The sequence below is a fragment of the Triturus cristatus genome, chromosome 5_1 (genome assembly GCF_964204655.1).
Source record: "Triturus cristatus chromosome 5_1, aTriCri1.1, whole genome shotgun sequence".
Lineage (NCBI taxonomy): Eukaryota > Metazoa > Chordata > Amphibia > Caudata > Salamandridae > Triturus > Triturus cristatus.
Window position 1 is genome coordinate 8,464,815 of NC_140587.1, and position 26,773 is coordinate 8,491,587.

Genomic DNA, 26,773 nt, shown 5'->3' on the forward strand with positions numbered 1-26,773 from the left:
GATAGGAGCTCGCTCCGCTGCTGAATCTAGCGGAGGTAAAAAGACTGGTAGCACAACTGTTTGATTGAGATGGAAGAGAGAGACCATCTTAGGAAGGAACTTATGACTGGTTCTTAGGACAACCGTATCTGCATGAACCTCTCTGAAGGGCCCTTGTAAAATGGGGCCATTATTCACTCATGCATCTGAGTGAGGTAATAGATATGAGGAAAGCCACCTTCCAAGAGGGCAACTGCGAAGAGCAGGAGCGCAGGGGCTTGAACGGCAGACTAGCAAGCCTTGTGAGGACTACATTGAGATTCCAGAGAGGGCCGGGTGAACCCTGGGGGGAATAACCAGTTTAAACTCTTCCATGAAGGATTTAATGACAGGAATTCTAATAAGTGAAAAATGTAGTCTATATAGCTCAGATGCTGCAATAGCCACTGATTGTTGAAAGTAAAACAAATAGAAGACAAGGCCCTGGACCTCCTGTTTAAGGGGGTCATCATTTTTAGAATTGCAGTAGTAGAATAATGTATTTCACTTCACAGCACAACAGACCCTAGTAGTGAGCCTGCAGATTTCTTTGTGGATGTCCCTGCATTCTTGTGGTGGACTTAAATAACCGAACTCGAAGGCCTCAGGTGCTAAATTGAATTGCCTGGCTGCCCGCGTTTACCCTGCTTTTGAGTGAGAAAGACTGTCTGTTGGGGAGCTTTTCATGAAAAGTAAGAGACATCTCAAGTAGAGCTGCGAGCCATGGTTGTTAGGCCCATGTATGAGCCACCGGGGGAGGGGGGATGTTTACCATAGTATCTGTATCCATTATGGTAGAAGTGAGAGAGGAGGAAAAGCATAGGCAGATATCCCTGACCATTTTATCCACTGTGCATTGTCGATGGACTGTGGAAGGGGCAAAGTTTTGGCATTTTATTTTTTCATGAGAGGCGAATAGATCTATTTGTAGAAACCCTCAAAGTTGGTAAGTAGTAGACTCGAGGGTGGCGCTCCCAGTTTGTTGAGTGTGTTGATGCATCCTACAGACCAAGTCCACCATGTCATTGCCCACTCATGGCAAGTACCCTGCAAGGAGGTGAATGTGACGGTGAATCGCCAATGCCAAATATTTTGCAGCAGTGCTAAAAGGTGTGGTGAGCGAGATCCACCCAGGTTCTGCAGGTAGTACATATAGTTAATATTGTCGGTTTTTCTAAGTACTACTTTGCTCTTAATGTTCTGAAGAAATGTTTTGAGGACCAGGTGATTTGCAAGAAGCTCCACAAAGTTGATTTAGAACGTCAGTTGCGGGGGAGACCATAGACCCCAAATTACCATGTTGTTGAGATGAGCCCCTCAGCCAACAAGAGATGCGTCCATGTGGTTGGTCACTTGAAGAATGGGTTCCATGAAGGGCCTGCCCTGCAACAGACTTTTGCTGTATCACCACTGCAGAGAGCAATTAATCCTGTCCTTATCAACACTAGATTCTGTAGGTGAGCCTTTGTGCTCAGAGGCATACCCGCAATGGATGCATGTGCAATTTGGCTTGGGGAACTACGGCAATACAGGAAGCCATCGTCCTAAGAGGAGCATCACTATTCTTACTGGAAGTCAACGATTTTGAAAGAAAAAGCAGTTATGCTGAAAGGCTAGCACTCTTTGGTGGATGCCCTGACGGTGATGGCATTGAGGATTGACCCTAGCATGGCTGATGGTGAGACTTGGAGGCATTTATTGCAGATCCCAAGCTATGAAACGGGGAGAAAGCAACTTGAGTGTGTACACTGTGGTCTGCCCATACTCTTGATCAGACAATCATCTAGATAGGGAAAGACATGCATGTCCCCATCTCTGAGGTGGGAGGCTATGGCTGCTAGACATTGTGTGAACACCCTTGGGCTGTGGTTACCCCGAAGGAAGAGGCTTGAATTGGTTGTTTTGACCACTTACTGTGAAGGGGAGGTAGCGCCGGTGGGCAGTATGAATAGGTATGTGGAAGGAGTTTGCCTTCAGATCTAGAGAGGTCATTAAGTCGCGTTGAAGTAGCAGTGGAATAACACTGACATAAAAATGTTCAGAGGATGTATTTGTTGAGGGCCTGAGGCCGAGGATTGGTTTGAGAGCCAACCTTTTTTGTGAATATTGAGAATAGGAAGTTTACTCCCCACACCCCCACACATTTTAAGGTACTGACTCTATAGCCACTTTGAGGAGAAGTGAGTGTACTTCATCTTGGGAAGACAGAAGTATTCTGAGCTTTGGGTGTGTGAACAGGGAGGAATGTTTGGTAGGGCTGAGAGAAGCTCTAAGCAATACCCTGTATATAATCCCTAGAACCAAATGGTATGAGGTGATTTCCTCCCAACCAGCAAGATAATCCTGCAATCTCCTTTCACCTCTCTGCCCCCCAATGCTAGAGACATGAGACCAGTGTTTTGAGGTGGAGGCTCCCTTGGTGGGAATACCTCTACCTCAGCCCTGTTGTAATTATTACCCTGATAGGACACTTGTGTGTAACCCCTGCCTCCCTGTTGGTGGTAGGACTGCTGCAGCCTTTGACATGACTGGAGCTGCTCAGGAGAAGTGGTTCATGCTTCCAGTCTATAGCGCAGTCTATGAAAAGAGCCCCTAATAAATGGCTTCTGAAGTGCACCTATAGATTTTGCTATTTGTGTCTTTAAAAAGAATCCTACCATGTCATCTACCTGAAGGCTGAAGAGATGTTTGCCATCAAAAGGTAAATTGATAAAGGGTTACTGTACCGCTGGCATTAAGCCCGAGACGCGTAGCCATGAGAGACTAAGGTGGAAAATGTAGGTGATTACTCCTCTAGCTGCTGAGGACGCCGCATCCAGGGCATATCTTATGATGGCAAAGGAGAGGATTTTGCACAATTTCCCCCATCCTAAACTGCTCAGGGATGTGCTGTAATATGCACTCCATTTCCTACCACTGTGCTCAATCACACTGTGAGTGGAGGCGACAGAATAAGCAATACGCCAGTGGGTGGCTGCTCCTTCTGCCTCCCTCTTGCCTGAAGCATCCATCCTCTTACTATCGTTGTCAGGTGGTGGGGCATCACCTATTGCTCAGGCAGCAGAATGTTTATATGCAGTATGCATTACCAGGGATGGTGGAACATGTCGTCCGCCATCATGAGGGTCTGAAGTAGAAGGTTCAAACCTTATCTCCACTCACAGTAATCCCCCTGGTTTTAACAGGTTCCTTAACAGTGTCAGCATTAGACTTAACCATATCCTTTAACGTATGCAGTTAATGTATTTAGTGTTGTGATCTAAAGAGGGTTTCAACAAGGAAATAGTGCATGTCCATCTTATGACATAATGCTCCCATTGGGATAAACACATGGTAAGATGCTGTGTCGTCTGGAAGAAGCCATGACGGGCTCTAAGTGTGGCTCGGACGGGCAATCTACATCAATCTTCCCATGGGTCCTCTGTGGGATGTGGATAGAATGAGGTTTTGGAGTCTTCTGGTGGAGCATATAGACAGAGGCCCCCAGTGTCTGAAAAGGATCATCAAGTCCTCTGTGTAGGGTCTAGAGGAGGTGGGGGTGGAGCCATATTAGGTGGAGGGGGAATGTAGAGGGGAGGACTAGTGGCGGCAGTCTTTAGGATTTTTAAACTGTGGTTTAGGTTCCGGGGAAATGTTTCGCCTAGGGGCATCCTTGACAGCTAGTCTCCTCTTCTGGGTCCGGGGCTCTGCAGTGTTAGATTACTTCAAATACATTTTACCCTTACAGAGGTGGATGAAAATCTCTCTCTCATCCCGTTCCTCCTGAAGCTTTTCCAGGATTGGCCTCTAGGAGGCATCAGAGACCTCTAAAGAGGGTGGTCTGAGCACCAACACTATCTTTGGCGCCAAGGGAGGTTTAGCCTTTGAACAGTCTTTCAGTTTTTCTGAGCCGAAGGGCGAAAAGGGGTCGAGGCTCTTGATTGAATCCAATTTCAGCTCAAATACCTTGACTCAGTGCTGCCCGCAGTCTGAAGAATGCAGAGGCACGGTAGGCAGCAGTGTCTGGTGCATGGGCTGAAACACACCCTGTGGCGCGTCTTAAGTTGGTGAATTAATTCCTCTTCAATCCAGTAAGCGCCACGGTGCTGCGTTGCAGAGTGTTGTAAACGCAGCTCTGTGGCGCTTACTGGAGGTACCTGGTGAGCTAGTTGGCCCCCAGGGACCCTTAGGATTCAAGGGGACTTACTACCATATACACTTAAGTGCATTATAACCTCGCGGTAAATCCTAACTTTGAATGGCTGCATCAAAACATGTTGTGTTTGGTGTCAAACGCTTTGGAATACACACACATCTAATCACTTACCTATAGATTCACTCATACATGCTGTCAATGATCAATAGAACACTATCAAATATACTTATACACCTATATCGACATTAAACACCAGCACACATCCTATTCACTTATGCAATCATCCTACTCACTTATGCTAACAATGGATCATACTTACGTTTAGTCAGCTACACACTTATACAAACACCACTTCATTTATTCATATAGATAGTAACTCATACTTAGTGTGTTATAAAATCACTATTACAAGTATACAGTTATCCATACAGTCACTCATACAATCACTGAGTCTTATGTATACTTATTTATATACGACTGTCACATACACTGCTTTTTATTGTTCTAGTTTGTTGGACATGTACCATTGAAAGATATATTTACTCATCACCACACCCATTAAGATATTCACTCACCCAAACAACTATTATAACATCCAGTCTTAACCTCATATACCTACTGAATCAACTATTCACATATCTTTGGGCAGTCACACACCCTCACCGAACCACACACACATTCACTCTTCCATACAAATACTCAGTTAACTATCAATAACTAATATAGACTTTCACGTAGCTAGTAACCAACTGGTGCAGCAGTTTACACAACAACTGACAAAGTGATACAGATATTCACACAGTTTAGTCACTATCCAATATATTTAGTCAGACACTATAAATTAGTCAAGTAAACAGTCAATCACACTGCTACTAAATCCTCCATCCAGGTATTTATATATCCACTCATTCTTCAATGCAGACTGCTATATATATATAATACATATTTACATAACGAGCCAAACCACATAGTAACTTGTTGTACTAGGCTATCCCCCTCCACCATTATGTTTTATTTACTTCGCTCTACTACTCCTCTCAGAGTCTCTCTCAGGCGACTGACTGTCTCATTTTCCTTTTTTGTAAATGCTACTGCCAGTGTTTACTACGACCACCACAACCATGGCATCTCCATTCTCTTCGGAAACCCAACCTGCATCGTCATGCAGCCATCACCTGACCCACCCCTCTCCCGAACCCCAACCAATGTCCAAAATGAAAAGTCCCAAAAATCAAATGTCCAATTGTCCATGTTGTCTATAAAAACCCCAATGCCCGATTCCCACCCAGCAAAAGAACCTATAAAAAAGCAGCAATCTAAGTTCCATGGTATTTGACACCTTCCCACATTTATGAGATTTTGATACTGAGATTTCATGAACCTGGGAATGCGTTAAAAGCCTGGGCCTCCCCAGGGGAGCTGTAAGGGAGTCGCAATAAGAAGAAATACCTTTATTTCCCCTTGTTTTTCCCTTTTGGATTTTTGCTGCATTCTACAGCATACATACAAAGTGTTCAAAGCCTCTCATGATTGTTTTTGTGCAGGAAGATGTCCCTTTCTGCACAAAAACAATCATCCCTGCAACGGTGCCTTCGTTGGTTCGGCGATGCGGCGAGCGCAAGGTAAGTGGTTTTATTTATTTTTTAATTTGATTTTCCCTATTCTGTTGTCAGTGACCCCCCTCCCCACTGGTCTTACTTGCACCAGCCGTGTCTAGTACCAATATTTCCCCCTCGTGCTGCCTGACTTTCTCATTCTGGGGCAGATTTACAAGCCCCATGCACCACATTTACGCCGCCGTTGTGTCACTTCTGTGACACAGCGGCAGCGTAAACCATGCGCCACGTTGCACCTTATTTACAACGTGATGCATCTAGGGAGATGCGTCACATTGTAAATCCCTGTGCCACATGAAACCTGCGTTAGATTTCAAGTGGGCGTTCCAGCAAAGGGTGGGCTTTCCGGTGCAGGAATGCCCCGTAAAGGTGACGCAGTGAAATCGACAAGATTTTACGGAGTCACTTTTACGTCCATGCTACGTCAAAACCCTGCGCCTGCTTGAAGCAGGCGTAAGGAGTGACGCAGCATGTTAGGCATAGGGCGCCCCTGAGCATTGCTGGTGCTGCGTTGCGCTTGTGACAAGACTCCAGCAATGCGCCGCCCTTGCACCACAGGGTGCGACACGCATCGCCCTATCCTTGCGCCACGGTGCGCAGCATTGTAAATGTGATGCATTCATGGTGGCGCAGGGAGGGAATTGCGTGTCGCCCTTTTTTTCTGGCGCATCCCTGCTGATTTGCAGAGATCCGCCAGAACTTGTAAATCTGCCCGTCTGTGTAAGGATAGCTACCATAAGAATTGTGACCCTGCCAGACAGTAGGCTCAATACCCCTAAGTGCAGCGTGACTCTCTCATACTGTGTAAGGACTACCGCCGGTGAAAGTGTGCCCCTGCCAGACCAAATGCTAATTTTTTTTTTAAGTTGGAAGTGTGACCCTCTAGGTGCAGCGTGCCTGTGTCATACTCTATACGGATTACCGACGTTGGAAGTGTGGCCCTCTAGGTGCTGCTTGGCTGTGTCATACTGTGTAAGGATTACCGCTGTAGGAAGTGTGACCCTCTAGGTGCAACATTACTGTGTCATACTGTGTAAGGATTACCGGCATAGGAAGTGTGGCCCTCTAGGTGCAGCGTGGCTGTGTCATACTGTGTAAGGATTACTGCTGTAGGAAGTGTGGCCCTCTATGTGCAGGGTGACTCTGTCATAATCTGTATGGATTACAGCTGTTGGAAGTGTGGCCCTCTAGGTGAAGCCTGACTGTGTTTTACTGTGTAAGGATTACCACTGTAGGATGTGTGGACCTCTATGTGCAGCCTGGTTGTGTCATACTGTGCAAGGATAATCGTTGTAGGAAGTGTGACCCTCTAAGTGCAGCGTTACTGTGTCATACTGTGCAAGGATTACCGCTGTAGGAAGTGTGGCCCTCTATGTGCAGGGTGACTCTGTCATACTCTGTATGGATTACGGCTGTAGGAAGTGTGACCCTCTAGGTGCAGCGTTACTGTGTCATACTGTGTAAGGATTACCGTTGTAGGAAGTGAGGCCCTTAATGTGCAGGGTGACTCTGTCATACTCTGAATGGATTGCTGCTGTTGGTAGTGTGACCCTCTAGGTACAGCGTGCCTGTGTCATACTCTGTACGGATTACCGCTGTTGGAAGTGTGACCCTCTAGGTGCAGCGTGCCTGTGTCATACTCTATACGGATTACCGATGTTGGAAGTGTGGCCCTCTAGGTGCTGCGTGGCTGTGTCATACTCTGTACGGATTACCGCTGTAGGAAGCGAGGCTCTATATGTGCAGGGTGACTCTGTCATACTCTGTATGGATTACCGCTGTTGGAAGTGTGACCCTCTAGGTACAGTGTGCCTGTATCATACTGTGTAACGATTACCGCTGTGGAAAATGTGAACCTCTAGGTGCTGCGTGGCTGTGTCATACTGTGTAAGGATTACCGCTGTAGGAAGCGAGGCTCTATATGTGCAGGGTGACTCTGTCATACTCTGTATGGATTACCGCTGTTGGAAGTGTTACCCTCTAGGTGCAGCCTGGCTCTGTCATACTGTGTAAAGATTACCGCTGTAGGAAGTGAGGCTCTATATGTGCAGGGTGACTCTGTCATACTCTGTATGGATTACCGCTGTTGGAAGTAGTGTGACCCTCTAGGTGCAGCCTGGCTCTGTCATACTGTGTAAAGATTACAGCTGTAGGCAGTGTGACTCACTAGGTGCAGCGTGACTGCGTCATGCTGTGTAACAATTACCGCGTGGCAAGTGTGACCCTCTAGGTCAGCTTTAATGTGTCATACTGTGTAAGGATTACCTTTGTAGGAAGTGAGGCCCTCTATGTGCAGGGTGACTCTGTCATACTCTGTATGGATTACCGCTGTGGCAAGTGTGACCCTCTAGGTGCAGCTTTATTGTGTCATGCTGTGTAAGGATTACCTCTGTAGGAAGTATTCCCTGCCAGACGGTATGATAACCACCTCTACCTGAAAGCTGACCCCATCATACTGTATCACAATACCTTCTCGAAGGACGGCCTTGACAGACTGGATCAGAATTACCTGTGGGTGCAGGTTGATCCCTCCTCGGAGCACTGGTTGAAGCCATTTGATCCTCAACAAATCCACTGGACTCTGTGAAGAGAAGAGTGTGAAGAAATGTGTTTTTATCTAATACAGACACAGGAAATGGCCTAGAAAGTGCTGATGCAGCTCTTCATGCTGCACACAGTAGAGGAGGCGGGGAGGTTCTAATGATCAGATACAACTTTGTTACTGCTGCAGTTTGTGTTCGATGTAGAGCTGAGAGAGAGAGAGAGAGAGAGATAGAGGGAGAGAGACAGAGAGACAAAGAGAGGCAGAGAGAGAGAGAGAGAGAAAGAAAAAAGTGATATTTGTGCATGGGAAGGTGCTGGGAAAAAGAGAAACAAAAGACACACAGTTGATGGACGGAATGCAGAACAAATCTAAACATTCACCCCAGTCAAGAGATCTGGATTAAATCCATCATTCTTTTGCTCACCATGCAACCCCAGTTTAGACCTGGCCATATGCAAATCAGTCTGGACCCTGTGCCTCATGGGAACAGTCCAACCGGAACTGCCAAGCAAGGTCCTCCCTGGACCAGAAACAAGCATTCTAGGACTGGTTTCGGGGTTTCATCCCTCATCAGCCAGGATCGCTTAAATCCAGTGGCACAGTGAGCCCGGGACCCACGTCTGGGAATACTCGGCGCACTTTGGGTGATAAAGCAAAAGATACACATTTGATGGACGGAATGCAGAATAAATCAAAACATTCACCCCAAGTCAAGAGATCTGGGTTAAATCCATCATTCTTTTGCTCACCATGCCATCCCAGTTTAGACCTGGTCTTAAGCAAATCAGTCTTGACCCTGTGCCTCATGGGAACAGTCCAGCCCAAACTGCCAAGCCAGGTCCTCCCTGGACCAGAAACAAGCATCTTGGGCTCAGTTTTGGGGTTTAACATACATTTGTAATGCAATTGGTCTCTGATTTGCAAGAGTTTGAGCTATTAGTATTGTAAATTATATTGCTTTTTATTTGTGTGTTTTGAAAACCTGCAAGCGGTGTTTAAACACACTTTGTACTTACTTGCTTAGTTTTGTAACACTGTAAGTGAGGGTAAGATAGACTATATAGGCTGAAAGTAATGATAATGTTAATCAAGATAAATGTGTTTTTGAGTAGTGCTTGCTATGTGGATTTGGCTGTTTGCGCTGTGGAGTGTTTATGTTTGTTGTTTACTCACCGACCTTGTCATGATTGCATGTCCCAGTTCCCAGGAATGTACCGCTTCCTTTTGGACTTTATCAGTTGGACAAGGGATGTATGACGTTACAACGCATGCTATTACAACGCATACCTTTACAACGCATTTTTTACAACGCACAATCCATTACAACGCATGACATTACAACGCAGGACACTACAACGCATTTTTAAAAACTACCTTTATAACGCATATCCATTACAACGCATACTACATTTACAACGCATAACATTACAACGCATAATATAAAATTGCATTTAAGGTAAGTATTAGATAGTATAGGGGTAAAAATTACTATTCTAACTCCAGGGGGTGCAACAGTAGGGTAAGTGTTGGATAGTATAGGGGTAAAAATTACTATTCTAACTCCAGGGGGTGCAACAGTAGGGTAAGTGTTGGATAGTATAGGGGTAAAAATTACTATTCTAACTCCAGGGGGTGCAACAGTAGGGTAAGTGTTGGATAGTATAGGGGTAAAAATTACTATTCTAACTCCAGGGGGTGCAACAGTAGGGTAAGTGTTGGATAGTATAGGGGTAAAAATTACTATTCTAACTCCAGGGGGTGCAACAGTAGGGAAAGTGTTGGATAGTATAGGGGTAAAAATTACTATTCTAACTCCAGGGGGTGCAACAGTAGGGTAAGTGTTGGATAGTATAGGGGTAACAATTACTATTCTAACTCCAGGGGGTGCAACAGTAGGGTAAGTGTTGGATAGTATAGGGGTAAAAATTACTATTCTAACTCCAGGGGGTGCAACAGTAGGGTAAGTGTTGGATAGTATAGGGGTAAAAATGACTATTCTAACTCCAGGGGGTGCAACAGTAGGGTAAGTGTTGGATAGTATAGGGGTAAAAATTACTATTCTAACTCCAGGTGGTGCAACAGTAGGGTAAGTGTTGGATAGTATATTACTATATTATGCGTTGTAATGGTATGCATTGTAATGGTAGTATGCGTTGTAATGGAATGCGTTGTAAAGGTAGTTTTTAAAAATGCGTTGTAGTGTCCTGCGTTGTAATGTCATGCGTTGTAATGGATTGTGCGTTGTAAAAAATGCGTTGTAAGTGTAGTGCGTTGTAAAACTTGCGTTGTAAAGGTTGTTCCCCGTTGGACAAGGGACCTGCTGACCCTGAGCCCAGTCCCTCTGCACTCAGCATACACACTGCTCAGACAACCGCACACACATGAAAGCACAGCACGTACCCCACACAAACCACGTCTGCATGGCTACAGCGCGTGCAAGCAGGCAGTACACACTTTCTCTCACAGAACACACGTTTAGACACTCAGAGATGACGTACAGCGCTTTCTCATAGATGCACAAAAAGCACACAGGCAGCTTCCCTCAAGCACGCCATCCGTGCACTCTCAGGGGGATCTGTACAAGAACTGACGCTAACTAACGCTAACGTTACTTAGCGGCAATTTTGTTATCGCCGCGTCCCACCGAAAACTATTGCTATGGTACCGACGTATGTACAATATGTCACTACATGGCAATAGTTTCTCATCGCGTCGGGAATAGTCCACATTAACACCTGCGTCATGGCAATAAAAATCTTAACGCCAACGTGAAAAAAGTGCCGGCCGGCTAGTCTACGATCAGAAAATGCATGCTAATCAGCGTGTCATCACTTTATTCAGGTTTCGCTGGAAAATTAACTATAAAACGCCCGCGAAGTTCACAAAACCCCTCCCTCCCCAAAAAAGGATAAGAATCATGGAGGAAGCTAGACCCAGTAATGCAGGCGAGAACAATCCCCCGAACCCCTCGAACATCCAGGAGGACCAGCCAGAGACCCAGATAAAGAGGAAGAGAAAAACCCAGTTCAGCCAGCAGGAAAATGAGATCCTGACTGCAGAGGTGACAGACAAACAACACCAGCTGTTTGTCAGCTCCATGGTGTCATTGGGGACTGAAAATGCAATATGGCAGTCCATTGTAGCCAAAATGAATGCTGAAGCAGACGCCAAGAGGACAGTGACCGACAAAAAGAAGCGGTGGCATGATGCTAAGCACAAGACCAAGCAGAAACCCGCCAATAATCGCCAGGCAGCACTGCAGACTGGAGCTGGTAGTCCCGTGCCACATGAGGAGCTGGATGCCGTGGAGGAACAGGTGTCCGCGGTCATCTGTGAGGAGTCGGTGGTTGGAGTCCAGGGACAGGATAGTGCTGCACATGACCAGCTACATCAGCAACAGGGTGGGTATCAACCAGGGACTAGAGGGAGGGGGGTGTTGACAATAATGTCAGTTATGTGAAACTTATTATCCCTCAGTGTGCACCAAGACTGTCTGCAGATCGATGTCCACACACATTGGTCCCTGGGGGGATAGAGGCCTGTTACCATAGTTGCTGAATACATATAAAGACACATAATGGTGGTGTCACTGACCTGGAAATCTAAATATAGAACCAACATCATATGCTTGAGTCTAAGAAATAAGGCCACATGAACATGCAAATTGCCTTGAGAGTTTGCAGAGTGTGGCATTGGCCTCCTAGCCATAACACCACGCTCAGCCACATTGTCAACACAGGGCTGCATCTCATTGCTGTCAATGACATGCAGCCCTGTGTTGACAATGTGGCTGAGCGTGGTGTTCAGCCTAGGAGGTCAATGCCACACTCTGCAAATGCTCCAGGCAAAATGCCTTGTTGCTTCTTAATGAGATGGAGCCCTGTGAAATTCTCATCTCTGTGACCTAACTACATGGACCCGCACTGATGCCGGCACACATGCAGTATTGCGCAGGGGTGCCTGCGTTTTGTGGAAGATCGTGCATGTGCAGTAAGGTCCCCCTTCATGCACATGTACAATCTTCAACCCTACTAAGACATCCCTGCACTATGCTGCCTGTGTGCCGACATCAGTGTGAGCCTGTGAAGTTAGGCCACAGAGATGGGAATTTCTCAGGGCTGCATCTCTTTGCTGTCAATGACATGCAGCCCTGTGTTGACAATTTGGCTGAGCGTGGTGTTGGCTGGGAGGCCAATTCCACACTCTGCTAACTCTACAGGCAATATGCCCCTTTGCTTCTTCATGAGATTCAGCCCTGTGTTCCCAAAGAGACAAATCATGTTGTGAGTCTCTGTAGCTTAACCACATGCATCCCCATGCATTGCAAATATGCACCCGTGTGGCTCAAAGGTGCATAGACCATATTGTCCAAATTCAACAAACTGGACGGCCAATGCGATGTACAACTATGAGCAGAAGCGAAATGCAAGCCAAAGTACAGTGTAAAGACTATACACATCAGGAATGTGTTCCATTACAAATAAAACATGTTTTGTGTGTGTGCAATGCTCACTGACCCATACAGTCCCTCTCAAGGTGCATGTCAAGTGAAGTATGACACAGAGCAAGATTCACTATGTTGCACATATGCATGTCAACTTGCTATATGTCGGGGGCGCTAGAGAGCCCGGAGCAAGACAGCCGCACCCTAGTGCTGCTCTGCTGGTCAAGACCATGATCCACCTAATATCCTGCATTCCTGGCACCATCCATGGCTGTAATTAGCGTATCCTGACTCTCGTGTTGCAGATGACCGCATTGAGGCTGCTGCCTTCACTGTTCTGTGCCCTTAAACGCATTTTTGCAGCGAGACCTTGCTTTGGTGTAAAATGGCGGCCCGGAAGTGTACGGGCCGCTGAACTCTCCTGCCGTGATTCTTTACTGCCCTGGTGCCGAGATTTAAATCCTAGACGTCTGTTTGGAGCTCCAGACTTATATGCCAGCTGATCAGTTGGGAGCACGCCTTAGAGCTACTGGATCTGGAGCTCGCTCGTATCCTTGGCAGGACAGACGGCCGCCATTACGGGAGCCGTCATACCGTGGTGAGGTGAATGCGCTGTGGCCCCCTTCCTGTTCTGATGATCGCCAGGAAGGGAGACGCGCTTGGAGGCCTGTGTAGGGCAGCTCGATAGATAACGTACCTTTGTACAGCGATAGTTCATTGCTCTCTGTTGCCGCCTGGCTGCTCCTTGCTCGGCCTGGAACTCCCCCGCCTCTGGACTTATTCCGTATTGCGGCCTTTGATCAGGCGATACGCCGCGCTTGCTGTTATCGGCGCCACCTACCCGGCCTGAAGCATATCGCGCGTGACGTGCCACATCTGAACCTCCGAGTTGGCAGCGGAGGGAAGTATCTGCACTGCTGAAGGAACTTGAGGGAGAATTGTCCGTGGAGGGGCCGCCTCATAAACACTGCCCTTGGCTGGCGGTCTGCGCGCACTCGTCCCCTCTGTCTGCACTGTGGACTTGCTGACTCTGCATGTTTCATTACTGTGGCCTAGCATATAGGCTGGGGTGTGAGCGGCTAGTCTGGGTACTTGCTAGAAATACCTCCTCCTGTTTTCATACCCACATCTCTGTTCACCCTGGAAGTGCCTCGTGGTCTGCCTCATTTGCTGGATTATGTTGCTTCATCACACCTCTGGGCTCCACCTTATATTGTGCTCGTTGCGGCCTGGGGACCATGCCATCATGACCACTTGGAAGTTGTTGTGCGGAGACTGTTTGCTGTGTTCCCTGGGGTCCATTTTACAACTGCTGGATCTGCTGTACTGTGCGCGGCCCACCTCATTGGAGTGATTATTGCGTAGGTGCCTTTCCTGCGTTTGCTGCAGGGCTTCTACTTACATCAACCTGCCAGGCCTAAGAGTGGTCACGTTTCTGTGTCTGCCTGCTGCATCTCCATTACTGTAGTACACACGTCAGACTGTTTGGCTGCCCTGCTCGAAAGGTTCTGCCGGTCCTTGAGGCTTGTGACTGAATCATTGCCCGTACCGGTGTGGGCAATAGCATTGACGAAGGCCTACACTTGTCTTCATAAACTCTCTCTTTGGTGCGCTGCAGGTAGTGGGATACTAACTGGTGAAATATCCGCTTTGAGGCCCTGCTTTCCTGGCCTTTTGTTTCTATACAGGAGTTTCTCCATCCAGCTGTGAATATTTGCTTCAGACCACAGCAAACATGAGGCGGACAGACAAGTAACAGAGTAAACTGCAATTTGAGGCCAAAAAGCAAACGAAAGCCCAAACCCCAAACGCTTCTGACACTGACCCTGATCCTGGATCGGGATCGAATACAAAGCTAGAGAGACTGATGTTGAACATGCAGCAGAGCTTGCAGTCCATCGACACGAAGATTGAGCACCTTAACTTGCACATGGATACTATGGCGGCGAAGATAGATAAACATGACACGCAGATTGCGGAGGTGGAGCAGCGCATCTCGGTTACGAAGGATCGTATGGAGGTTGTCAGCACATCCTGTACTAGGCATGGAGAAGCTACTGGAGGTGATCTGAGCAAAGAATGAGGACATTGGGGCCCGTTCCTGCAGGAACAATCTCCGCATAACCGGCATTCCAGAATCTACTAACACCTGGCCCATGGAATCTTACGTCGAAACGCTGCTTGTGAATCTTCTGGGAGCGGAACATTTCTCCAAAGTGCTCATAGTGGAAAGGGCTCACCGTTCCTTGGCTGCTCGCCCTGTGCCAGGGGCGCCACCTCGTCCCATTATAGCCAGACTGTTGAATTATCGTGATCGGGACACAGCGCTCTGTTTGGCTAGGGAAAAGGGCAGTCCGAACTATCAAGGAGTGAAAGTGGAGCTGTTTCCCGATTTTACTGTAGCTGTGCAACAAGCGCGCTGGGAATTTCAGGCTGTCAAGAAGAAACTGCAAGCTCTCCATATCCAATATGCGATGCTATACCCTGCCCGTCTGCGGATCCAGCATGCAGGGAAGGCGCACATCTTCACAACAACCAAAGAAGCACTTCAATATATCCGGCGGATAGAGCGGCAAGAGTCAATGCGAGAAAACCTCGACTTAAATGGGAAACAATTATACTTCCTTATGAACAAGGGGGGTTCACGGCGCCGGACTTTCATCTCTATTACCTCTGCGCGCAGGCCCATTACGCCTATTATTGGCAGCAGGACCCAGCTTATATTCCCCATGTTGCGGTGGAGGCAGCCGTGGTACACCCTATACCACTTAAAGCCATGATAGTCAACAAGCGCACGGTATTTGGGAAAAGGGAAATTTGACATTGTGCAGGCTACATCCAGGGCCTGGAAAGAGTTGGGGAAACGGGCACAGAAATTGCCCATGTATGCACCTGGTACGCCATTATTACACCATTCTGAACTTTTTGTTACGGGAGAAACTGGTACATTAAGGATCCTTCGTGACATGGCGCTGTTAACAATGGAGGATGCGTTTCCTGAGGGTCAATTTCTAACGTCAGCATCTATAGTTGCCCGGAGAAATGCCACCGCTATGCAACTGTTTGTCTATACTAGACTGCGCTCTGGCATGCGTGCGCTGTATCCACAGTTTCCTGTTGAACCGCCGTCACTTAAAGCGTTGCAACTAATATACACTGTCACATCTAGGGCCCGGCTGATTACGAGACTATATCAAGCATCACAGAGGGATGTGGTTGCAATTGGTATGACTGCCCTGGCTAAATGGAATGACATGCTCCCTGATCCGCTTTCTGAGCATGAGTGGTCTGAATGTTGTCAGCTGACTGGACAGCTGACAGCGAATGGTAATCTACGATTGGTGCACTTTAAATATTTATACCAACTGTATTACACTCCGGCTCAGCTCTATAGATATGGGTTGCGAGACGCAGACAGTTGTATACGCTGCGGTGCCCCTGGTGCCAATCGTAATCACTTAGCATGGGAATGCGCAAAGGTGCACGCATATTGGAGGTCAGTCACACATATTCTACACCTGATGGTAGAGATGGCCATAGCATGTACTCCACAGCTCTGTCTGCTGGGCGCGGTTGCTAAAATGAAGGCGACTTGTAGGCGGTTTGTGGCTGTGGCATTACTGTTAGCTAAACGCAGTGTCTCCATGGGTTGGGGGGGCAGACCTGCGCCTACCACTAAGCTATGGTTACAGGACCAGGCATACTGTCGGGATCAGCTTACGTGTTATGCTGAGGAACTGCATGCGGCATTGAAACCTCGTGATATCTGGGACCCACTCACTGCCTATCTGTTAACGGTAACTGATATCTAATGTCTAATCTTTTTGCGAGAATGCTTTGCCATGTACTATCACACAATGCACTTTAAATTACTGCCATGTCTATGTATGTCTGTAATGCTAAATTGTAAAATGTTCTGTCATGCCAAATGAAATATATAATATGTATATGCCTTTCCAATGCTTCGATCTGTATGAATGTATTCTGTTTTTTCCCTTTTAAAAATGTACGAATAATATAAATAATTTTTTTTTTAAACTTGCTATATGTCACCTTCACATGATACATCAAAATGCAGTCATCCACATCAAACTATCTACAAGGGTCATGTAGTAAACAGTATTGTACAGAAATCACAGTCCTGGTGTTAGATGGCCATTAGACATTGACACGCATGGAAACCAGTCCTTGGGGAGAGTTAACAGCAGCAGTGAACAAATGCAAAGGCAGTCATGTGTGCAGACATCCTGGGACAAACAAAGACATCCAATCAGCCTGAGCAGAATTGCATGTATCATCCATGTGTCCATCAGCTGTGCATATTTCTGAGCACCCACCCCCATGCCAAGATCACTTGCTGTGATGCTGGGGTGGTGATATTGGCTTACCATCACTTACAAGCCATTGTAAATCACTGCCATGTGACCAAGGCACACATACACACTTTAAGTGCTGGGAGAGGTGAGGGTAATGGTTGTCGTGTTGTGTGTCCACACTGCAACACCCATATAAAAACACGCTGCCCTATACTCACAAGGGTGAAGACAATAGGAGGTTAGGAAGAAATGTATGCAAGGAAAAACACGACTCCTAACTTGCAAACATGTATGAAATCTATTGTTCCCAACGCTTTTGATCTTCCCATGTGTACTGCATTTTGCATTACCATACTTGAGATACACATACAACAGCATCTCCCCTCGACATTGCAGAGGGAGAAACATCACCACCTGTGCAGCAGCCTGTCCCCCTCTTCAATGATGAAGATGAAGACATCTCAACCATCGACCACGACACCCTCCAAGAGCTGCTCAGCTCCATTAGCAGCCCATCTCCAGAAGCGGGGACATCCAGCAGCGTTGTGGAAGCTCCACCCCGCCCAAAACACACAGCAGCAAGCACCGACCACCACAGCTATCTCACAGGACCTTTAGGACCCACTTCTAACATTTCAACGTTGTGCGGTAGAGGTCCAGCAAGAGATGGCTGGTCACATGCGAGTGGGGTTTGACAGCCTGGCAGCTAAACTAGATGGGGTCCGTGGGTGTCTCAGTTCCATTAGAGACCACCTAGAGTCCATCATAGGCACCAACAGCCCGCTCCATGCTCTCCAGCATTCCATGGCTGACATCGCTGGACTACTGACTCCGAGACAAGAGCATCTGTCCATTCAAAGTGGCTCCAGGGATGTCACCAAGGAGTTATAGGAAATGAGAACGAACGATCATGGAGAACGTAGAGCGGATGCAGGCCTCACACTTGGCAGCCATGGCTGCATACCACAGAGACGTTGCTGGAGTCTTGCAAGCCCTGCAGCTCATCATCACTGCAGTGATGCCTCATCATTTGCAACAGATGAATGCTGCTGCTACTTTCACATCTATCTCTCACCCCTCTGATGTGTCACAGCCGCACAGTGCTCCAGCCAATACACCATCACGCGCACAGGAGGCACATGACACATCAGAGGAGGAAGATGTAGATGAATCCACATTTCTGCAAAGAAGTCAGAGGTAGCATTCATTTGGGCCACATGGACAGTTTCTGCTTGGATCTGTGCTTACCATCATGCCTCGGAACACCATCTTCCACTGTCCTATGAATGACTCTGCTACACTCTCCTTAGTCTTCAATAAGACCTGCCAATGTTGGCATTGTTCCCAATGACACTGCAATCAGCCTGCTGACTGAACTCTGTCTCTTCCTCATCACATACACAATCAATATTAATAGTTATTGGTAAACAGTAAACACCCAGTCACTGCCTGCCCCCACATGAATCATCTCAACACACTCACAAACAACAATCACTCTTAATATATATCAACCTTTGGTGCATTCATGGCATTTACCTGTTCTAATTCAGGCACGGTGATGGGGGTACTTTACGGATCCATTGTTTCACGAAACACATATTGGTCAGTCTTGTAAATCAAATAATGTGTGTCAGTCCAGCTAGGGTAATAAAGAATGAATAGATAGGAACGGGATGGAGGCAGGCACAAACTAGTCTCCTCAATGTCCTTGAGGTGAATGAGGGGGAGGCTTTTTCACTGCACACTGGCCCAACTCCAATCCAGCAATAAAATGTGTCTAAAATGGTGGGCCTACACTAGACAGTCAGACACAAACAAACAAAATGAAATAATGTGCCGCTGCCTATACATATATATCTTTTTTTTGTCGTCAGAGCAGTTCGGTGATAAAATGGAAGGTTCTATGGTAAGTAGTCAGGGAAGTAGAATTTGCCCTTAAACTCAGGTGGTTCGTCCAGAAGTAGGTCAGCTAACACACTGCTTCTATGACCTGTGTCTGACCAATCACCCTCATCCTCCTCCTGTCGTACTTAAGGTATGGTGTAATTCGGTGGTATTAAGTGCTGGTTCATTTTGATCATGGGTAATCTCTCCATGTTTTGGGGCAAGAGACTGGTCCTTCTCACTGTGACAACTGCACCAGCTGCACTGAACTCATGTTCAGCAGACACACTGGTTACTTGGCAAGCCAGATAGTTTATAGTTTGTCTGCTGAGTACTGGCCATGGCCGCCTTTTCCGATACCAAATCATCATCGTCATCCAGATAGGCCTGGGCCATTCTCTCAATAGTCATTGGTGCTCCACCTTGCTCGGCCTCTTTTGCCTTCGCCTCTGCACTAGACGTACACCCTGCCTTTAGAAACCACTCATATGCAGAGTTTGGAGCTGATGCTCCTTTTGTTCCTACTGTTCGTGTTGTTGGTTTTGGTTGCTGTGAGCCAACAACACTTCTCTCAGGCTCTGAAGTTGAAGGCTTCACCGCAGAACTTGTGCCCTGGAGGAGCAAGCCTCTAGCTCCCAGCCGTCCTTTTTCTAAGTCACTGATTTGCTCGGCAATTCACATCTTGTAGTTTGAAACATCCCCATCTGAAAAAGGAATAAAAGTGGTCAGTAATTGTTTGTACTGTGGATCACGAATTGTGGCACAGATGTAATGTTTGCATGATACAATTTCTCTTTGCACCCTTGTATTAACTGATAGACAAAGGATTAAGCTCTCCACCAACTCATGCGCACCTCTTTTTTCATCCACAACCACATACATTTAAGACACCTCCTTTAGCTGTTCCTGTAGCATATGCAACAAGGGGATAGCTAGGCCCATCGTCCTCCTGCTGACATCCAGTGTGAAAATCTCAAAAGAAAGCAGCATCTATGTCTGGCATGTGACTAGTTCTTTTGGTTCATCTCAATGATCATGATTTTTACAGTTGCATCCTCTCTTTGCATGGCATATTCATTGATCAGTCTGCACTCCTCAAACAGACGTTGTAACATGTAATAAGTCGAGTTCCAATGTGCTGGCACCTTCTGTATGAGTGCTTTAACTGGCTTCTATTATCAAACTGAATGACACTCAGCTGCTTCCGGGCTTTAAAAGAATGCCTGAAATGTGTGCAGATTGTTCTGCAGGTGGACAGTAAGTTGCTGGCTCTGTGTTCTTTTTTTAGAAAGTCCTGTACAATGATGTTGATGAAGTGTGCCAAACACAGGACACTGAAATAGCCACCATCTGCCATGGCCTTAACTAAATTACTGCCATTGTTCGTGTGAAGAAATTCAATGTTGAGCTCTCTTGGTCGCAGCTATTCAAAGACCTTGTTGTTAAAGTCTTCCAAGATGTTTGCAGCAGTATGGGATTTCTCCATGGCGAACATAGCTACTGTCACATGCTTCCCAGCACCATTAAAAATCTCAGCAGTGTCAACACCTGCATTTCCAGTGAGCTGTGATGCACATGTAATCAGTGGCTTGGCAAAAGGTCCACATATCTGCTGTCAGGTGGTTGAACAGCACTCTGTTGCAAAGCTTGTTCAAGAGGTTACAGCACACTGTGATGTAGTGCTGGAACAGCAACTCTGGCAAAATATGATCTTCCATTTCGAGCAGATGGCTGCTACAAATTCTAGAAAACCCACCCCTTCCACAAAAGAAAAAGGGAGGAGGTCCAGTGGTAACTTGTGAGCCAGTTTTGAATGGTACAAGCATGCCGTTGGGTAGTTGCTTTCGTACTGCCCCTCTTACCTAAACATGCCACAATTAGTAACCTGGATTTTTTTCTTTTCTGCTGCCACTGATTCAGGTGACTTCTTGAGTGCAGACGAGTGTAGGCTCAATGTGCGTCTAAGCGGGGCAGTCACTGTATACTCTTGCCTTGGTGTCACGACCTGAGTCTTGTGCCATTGTGATGTTGCTGATGCAGGGAATACTACTGCACTGCTGTGGAAAGGCTGCTTTGTGTAATGAAAATGTCTTCCTCTTCTAAACTGTTAGAAACGGGGGTCTCTAGTTGGCCATGGCTGGCGCCAGTGTCCATATAGGGACCCTTCTTCGCAAGTCAGGGCAAGTGGTCTACCCACTTCAATAACCCCTGCTCAACCCTGTGGTAACGTAGCACGAGCAGTTATGCCTTTCTCAGAGGCAGTGTGTGAAACGTTTATGGCCACGTACAATAAGGCAGTAATGACACCACAAAAGGACACAACTCAGGTAGATATAGAAAAATAATATCTTTATCTAACAGTTTAACTCAAAGACTCTCAAAGCGTTTCAACAACTACAATTCACGTCAACCCGTAGGGACTAAAAGAGACAACAACGTATTCACCCAAAGCGGGACACGGACTGAGTTCAGGGCCGGGGCCTATGCGACCCATTGCGCACCAGGTACCTGTCGTTGGAAGGGACAACAGCACGCAGCTTCTGGAAGAAGCGGAGACGGTGACAGGTGGACTCCCAGCCACCACAGGTCTTGGAGGCTGAGGTCTGCAGTGTGCACTCACTGTGGTTCGGGCACTCAGGGGCAGGTGGGCGGGCGCTCAGTGGCAGCAGCGCGCGGCTGTGGCGGCCCGGGCTGGTGATGGCGATGACTCTCGTCGTGCAGGTCCGTGGTGGGCTCACAGTGGCAGCAGCTCTCTCTTAGCTGCGGCGGCCCACAGAACAAATCCCAAGGATGCAAAGTTGTCAGTGGTGCGGGCGCTCAGCGGCCACAGCTCTCTCTTAGCTGCATCAGCCCGCGGGGCTAATTACGAAAATGAAAAATAGCACAAGGGGTGGGCACTCAGTGGCTACTGCTCTCTCTTGGCTGTGGCGGCCCACTGGACAAATCACGAGGATGCACAGCAGCAAAGTGTGTGGGCCCTCAGCGGCAGCAGCTCTGTCTTGGCTGTGGCGGCCCATGGGACAAATCATGATGGTGCATAGTAGCAACGGGTGTGGACACTCAATCAATCAATCAATCAGGGCATTTATATAGCGCGCTACTCACCCGAAGGGTCTCAAGGCACTTGGGGGGGGTGGTTGACTACTGCTCGAACAGCCAGGTCTTGAGCTGCTTCCTGAAGGCGAGGTGGTCTTGAGTCCGGCGGAGATGGGTCGGGAGGGAGTTCCATGTCTTGGCGGCTAGGTAGGAGAAGGACCTTCCCCCTGTGGTGGCTCTTCGGATGCGGGGGACGGCGGCGAGGGCGTGGTTGGTAGAACGGAGCTGGCGTGTGGGGGTGTAGAAGTTGAGGTGGTTGTTGAGGTATCTTGGGCCTTGGTTGTGTAAGGCTTTGTGTGCGTGGGTGAGGAGTCGGAACGTGATTCTCTTGTTGACCGGGAGCCAGTGCAGGTCTCTCAGGTGTCCTGAGATGTGGCTGTGTCGGGGGATGTCGAGGATGAATCTTGCTGAGGCGTTCTGGATCCGCTGGAGTCTTTTCTGGAGTTTGGCAGTGGTTCCGGCGTAGAGGGAGTTGCCGTAGTCCAGTCGGCTGGTGACGAGGGCCTGGGTGACCGTCTTCCTGGTCTCGGTGGGGATCCACCGGTAGATCTTACGTAGCATGCGCAGGATGTTGAAGCACGATGAGGAAACGGCGTTGACTTGTCTGGTCATGGAGAGGGAGGAGTCTAGGATGAAGCCCAGGTTGCGTGCGTGGTCTGTTGGTATGGGTGCGCTACCCAGGGCGGGGGGCCACCAGGAGGGATGTATGACGTTACAACGCATGCTATTACAACGCCTACCGTTACAACGCATTTTTTACAACGCAAACACTACTACAACGCTATACTTTACAACGAATACTTTTACAACGCTAAACTTATTAAAATACTTAAAAGTGCTGTTACAACGAAAACCATTACAACGCATACCATTACAACGCGAAAAAAATATTTTTTTAATAAAAAGTACAATAAAATCTGGCACGGGATGCAGGGAAATTAGGGGTTTTAGGGTGGGGAAGTGTATTAAAATGTGGAGCAAAACTGAACGTAAATGTACTGAAATGCATTACAAAATTAATACTCGGGTATTAAAATTAATACTCGAGTATTAAAATTAATACTCCCATTTCCCCAAAAAATCCGTTTTCACACATTTCAAAGTTTAACACAAATAACGAAAAATTTAACAACAGTTCATACACATTTTAATCATGAATATGTCGGAAAATAAGTAAACAGAGTAAAACAGATGACACATACACATAGGTGCCGATCACGATCCGGTAAAAACCGGGTACGAACCGTCGGTCGGAGCGTTTTCCCCGTCCGACTCGTACCCGGTCGTAAAACTTTACAAACATGGAATTACGATTCGCACGGAAACACCATTTCCGTACGATTCGTACAAAACACCGACCGACGAAAATATACATACGAATGTGATCCGGGAATGCTGCGACGTGACGTCGGGACGCTTTCAGGCAGCGTTTCACGACCCAGGAATTACGATTCGAACCGACAGCAGTCCGGACGGCAATATTTTCACGGCACCCAAAAAGTGCCGCAAAAGCGAAGTACGGCGCGAATCGACCTGAGTAGGTGGCCCGGTACGCGCCGTACCCCCCCCCAGCCCCCGTAGGTACGCGCCGACCCCCCCCCAGCCCCTGTAGGTACGCGCCGACCCCCCCCCCAGCCCCCGTAGGTACGCGCCGACCCCCCCCCCAGCCCCCGTAGGTACGCGCCGACCCCCCCCCCCAGCCCCCGTAGGTACGCGCCGACCCCCCCTGTGTGTACACCCTTGTACGCGTCGAACCCCCCGTGTACGTTCGAGTCGAACCCCCACCCGTGTATGTACGGTGCGTACCCCCCGTGTACGTTCGAGTCGAACCCCCACCCGTGTATGTACGGTGCGTACCCCCCGTGTACGTTCGAGTCGAACCCCCCCATGTACGTTCGAGTCGAACCCCCCCGTGTACGTTCGAGTCGAACCCCCCCGTGTACGTTCGAGTCGAACCCCCACCCGTGTATGTACGGTGCGTACCCCCCGTGTACGTTCGAGTCGAACCCCCACCCGTGTATGTACGGTGCGTACCCCCCGTGTACGTTCGAGTCGAACCCCCCCATGTACGTTCGAGTCGTACCCCCGTGTACGTTCGAGTCGTACCCCCACCCGTGTATGTACGGTGCGTACCCCCAGCGCTACGCGCTGGGGGTACGCACCGTACATACACGGGTGGGGGTTCGACTCGAACGTACACGGGGGGGTTCGACTCGAACGTACATGGGGGGGTTCGACTCGAACGTACACGGGTGGGGGTTCGACTCGAACGTACACGGGGGGGTTCGACTCGAACGTACACGGGGGGGTTCGACTCGAACGTACATGGGGGGGTTCGACTCGAACGTACACGGGGGGTACGCACCGTACATACACGGGTGGGGGTTCGACTCGAACGTACACGGGGGGGTTCGACTCGAACGTACATGGGGGGGTTCGACTCGAACGTACACGGGGGGTACGCACCGTACATACACGGGTGGGGGTTCGACTCGAACGTACACGGGGGGGTTCGACTCGAACGTACACGGGGGGGTTCGACTCGAACGTACACGGGGGGGTTCGACGCGTACAAGGGTGTACACACAGGGGGGGTCGGCGCGTACCTACGGGGGCTGGGGGGGGGGTCGGCGCGTACCTACGGGGGCTGGGGGGGGGGGTCGGCGCGTACCTATGGGGGCTGGGGGGGGGGGTACGGCACGTACCGGGCACCTGTTTGGACGTCTCCGTGGTCGTTATGGGAGTTCGGTGCTGACGGTCTTTTCACCATACGGTTGTACATTCGGACGCCCGGGATGGATCGTGATTCCCCGGTCGGACTTCACCTTTCGCGTTTGTACGGTGAATCGTACGAGGACGTGTCGGACACATTTTCCGACCCGAGGACGTGTGGGGAAATATTCCCAATGCGGTTCGTATGGACTTTTTACCATGCGAATCGTGATTGCCAGTTCGTACGGCACTTGTACGATTCGTACGGTAAAAAGACCGGATACGAGTCGCACGGGGATATTTTTTACCGGATCGTGATCGGCACCATAGTCGCCATTTTATCCATCTCACTTCTAAAACTTGTCCTACAACACTTTCTATTAAAACAATAGTAAAAGACATGTTCCAAAATGGATGCCAAAACGGAGCAAATAAATGAAAACAATACATCTTTTAATGCTTTTTTAAATTATCATTTTCCACAGAAAAATAAAGTATACTAAAAAACACAACGAACGCTGTTTTTAAAAAAATTAATAGTGACACTAACTAAAACTTATAAATACCAGGAAGACACCATTTTGCAATCAGTTGATTATCAACTACCAGAGAGACCAGACGTAAAAACCTGACCCTCTGACACCTTGACTGTGACCTCGACTGAGAGAGCACTGCATTCGTTTGGAAAAGCATTGTTACTTTGCAACTACTAGTAAGTCACTAATATATTTTAACACCTTGTTTTGTCCTTAATCATGTTTTAATTCCATACAAAATATGTTTTAAAAAAATTTATATTAATTTATAAAATGTACTGTTTCTAATTTTTTATCACTAAAGAAACTTTAATATATACCAACTTAAAACATCTACTTGTTTTTCCTAAAACAGAAACTTGTTATTCTTTCAAAATCAAGAAATCGAGTCCCTAATTTTCCTTCACCTCAACGTAATCGACTCACCTTTACTATTGTGAAGGTAAATGTTTTTTTTTAGTAATTCTTTTAATTTAAAAATATATTTTTAGCATTAGCAAAAGTGTTGTATGGTAAAGGGGATAATATTAATTTTTTTAACATTCACACTGCATCATAAACGAAATTATGCGATGGTGCAGGGGTAACAATTACTAATATGACTGCAGTTAGGTACTGCATTTGAGAAAGCGTTTCATGGTACTGGGGTAACTATTACTATTCTAAGTCCCAGAATGTTCAGCAGTAGGGTAATTGAGTGATGGTGTAGGGGTATCCATTATTACTCTTATTTCATAATGCATTGAAAGTGTATTATGTTTTGCTGTACCAATTATTATTCATACTCAAGTGTGATGCAGCACCATGAAAAGTATGATATGTGATGTAGTTACAGTGAAATAAAATATCAGATTTACAATCAATTGATCTCATTTTTTTTTTTAAACCAACGTTGTCAAAGTTGCATTAACTATTAATTTTTTTTTTCATTTTCACAGTCAATCGGTTGGAACTTTGTGCATTAAATCACTAAAAGAAATAACTTAAACCTGCAGCCAGCACTACCAAGAAACCAAGAAAACAATCAGCTAAAGAAAAAGGTATTTTAAATTTACACTGTTATAAATTCCACAATGTAATAGTCATACCTTTTACTATTGTTAGTCCAGGAAAGTGCAGAAGTAGGGTAAGTGTTGGATAGTGTAGGGGTACAATTTACTATTATAACTCCAGGAAGGTGCAGCAGTAGGGAAAGGGTTGGATGGTGTAGGGGTGCAATTTACTATTCTAACTCCAGGAAGGTGCAGCAGTAGGGAAAGTGTTGGATGGTGTTTGGGTTTAATTTACTATTCTAACTCCAGGAAGGTGCAGCAGTAGGGAAAGTGTTATGTACTAATAGTTAAATAGAATGTCTTAATTTAAAAAAATTTAATCTAAATTTGCATTTGTCACCAACGTTCAGTTTTTTCAATTTGTTTTTTCCATTTTTCCAGACAATTGTTTTCAACTTTGCTGTAAAATTCAGTCCAAC

The 26,773-nt window shown here is 47.2% G+C and overlaps 1 protein-coding gene across 1 annotated transcript in view; it reads right to left on the minus strand.

The window, feature by feature from the left end:
• Positions 1 to 8,349, minus strand: part of LOC146829941 (collagen alpha-1(XII) chain-like) — a 95,204-nt gene extending 86,855 nt beyond the window's left edge. The window contains exon 1 of the mRNA XM_085604202.1: positions 8,279 to 8,349. Coding sequence (XP_085460328.1) covers positions 8,279 to 8,324 — 46 coding nt within the window. The 5' untranslated portion in view covers positions 8,325 to 8,349. The remainder of the gene's footprint in view (positions 1 to 8,278) is intronic.
• Between the last annotated feature and the right edge of the window lie 18,424 nt (positions 8,350 to 26,773).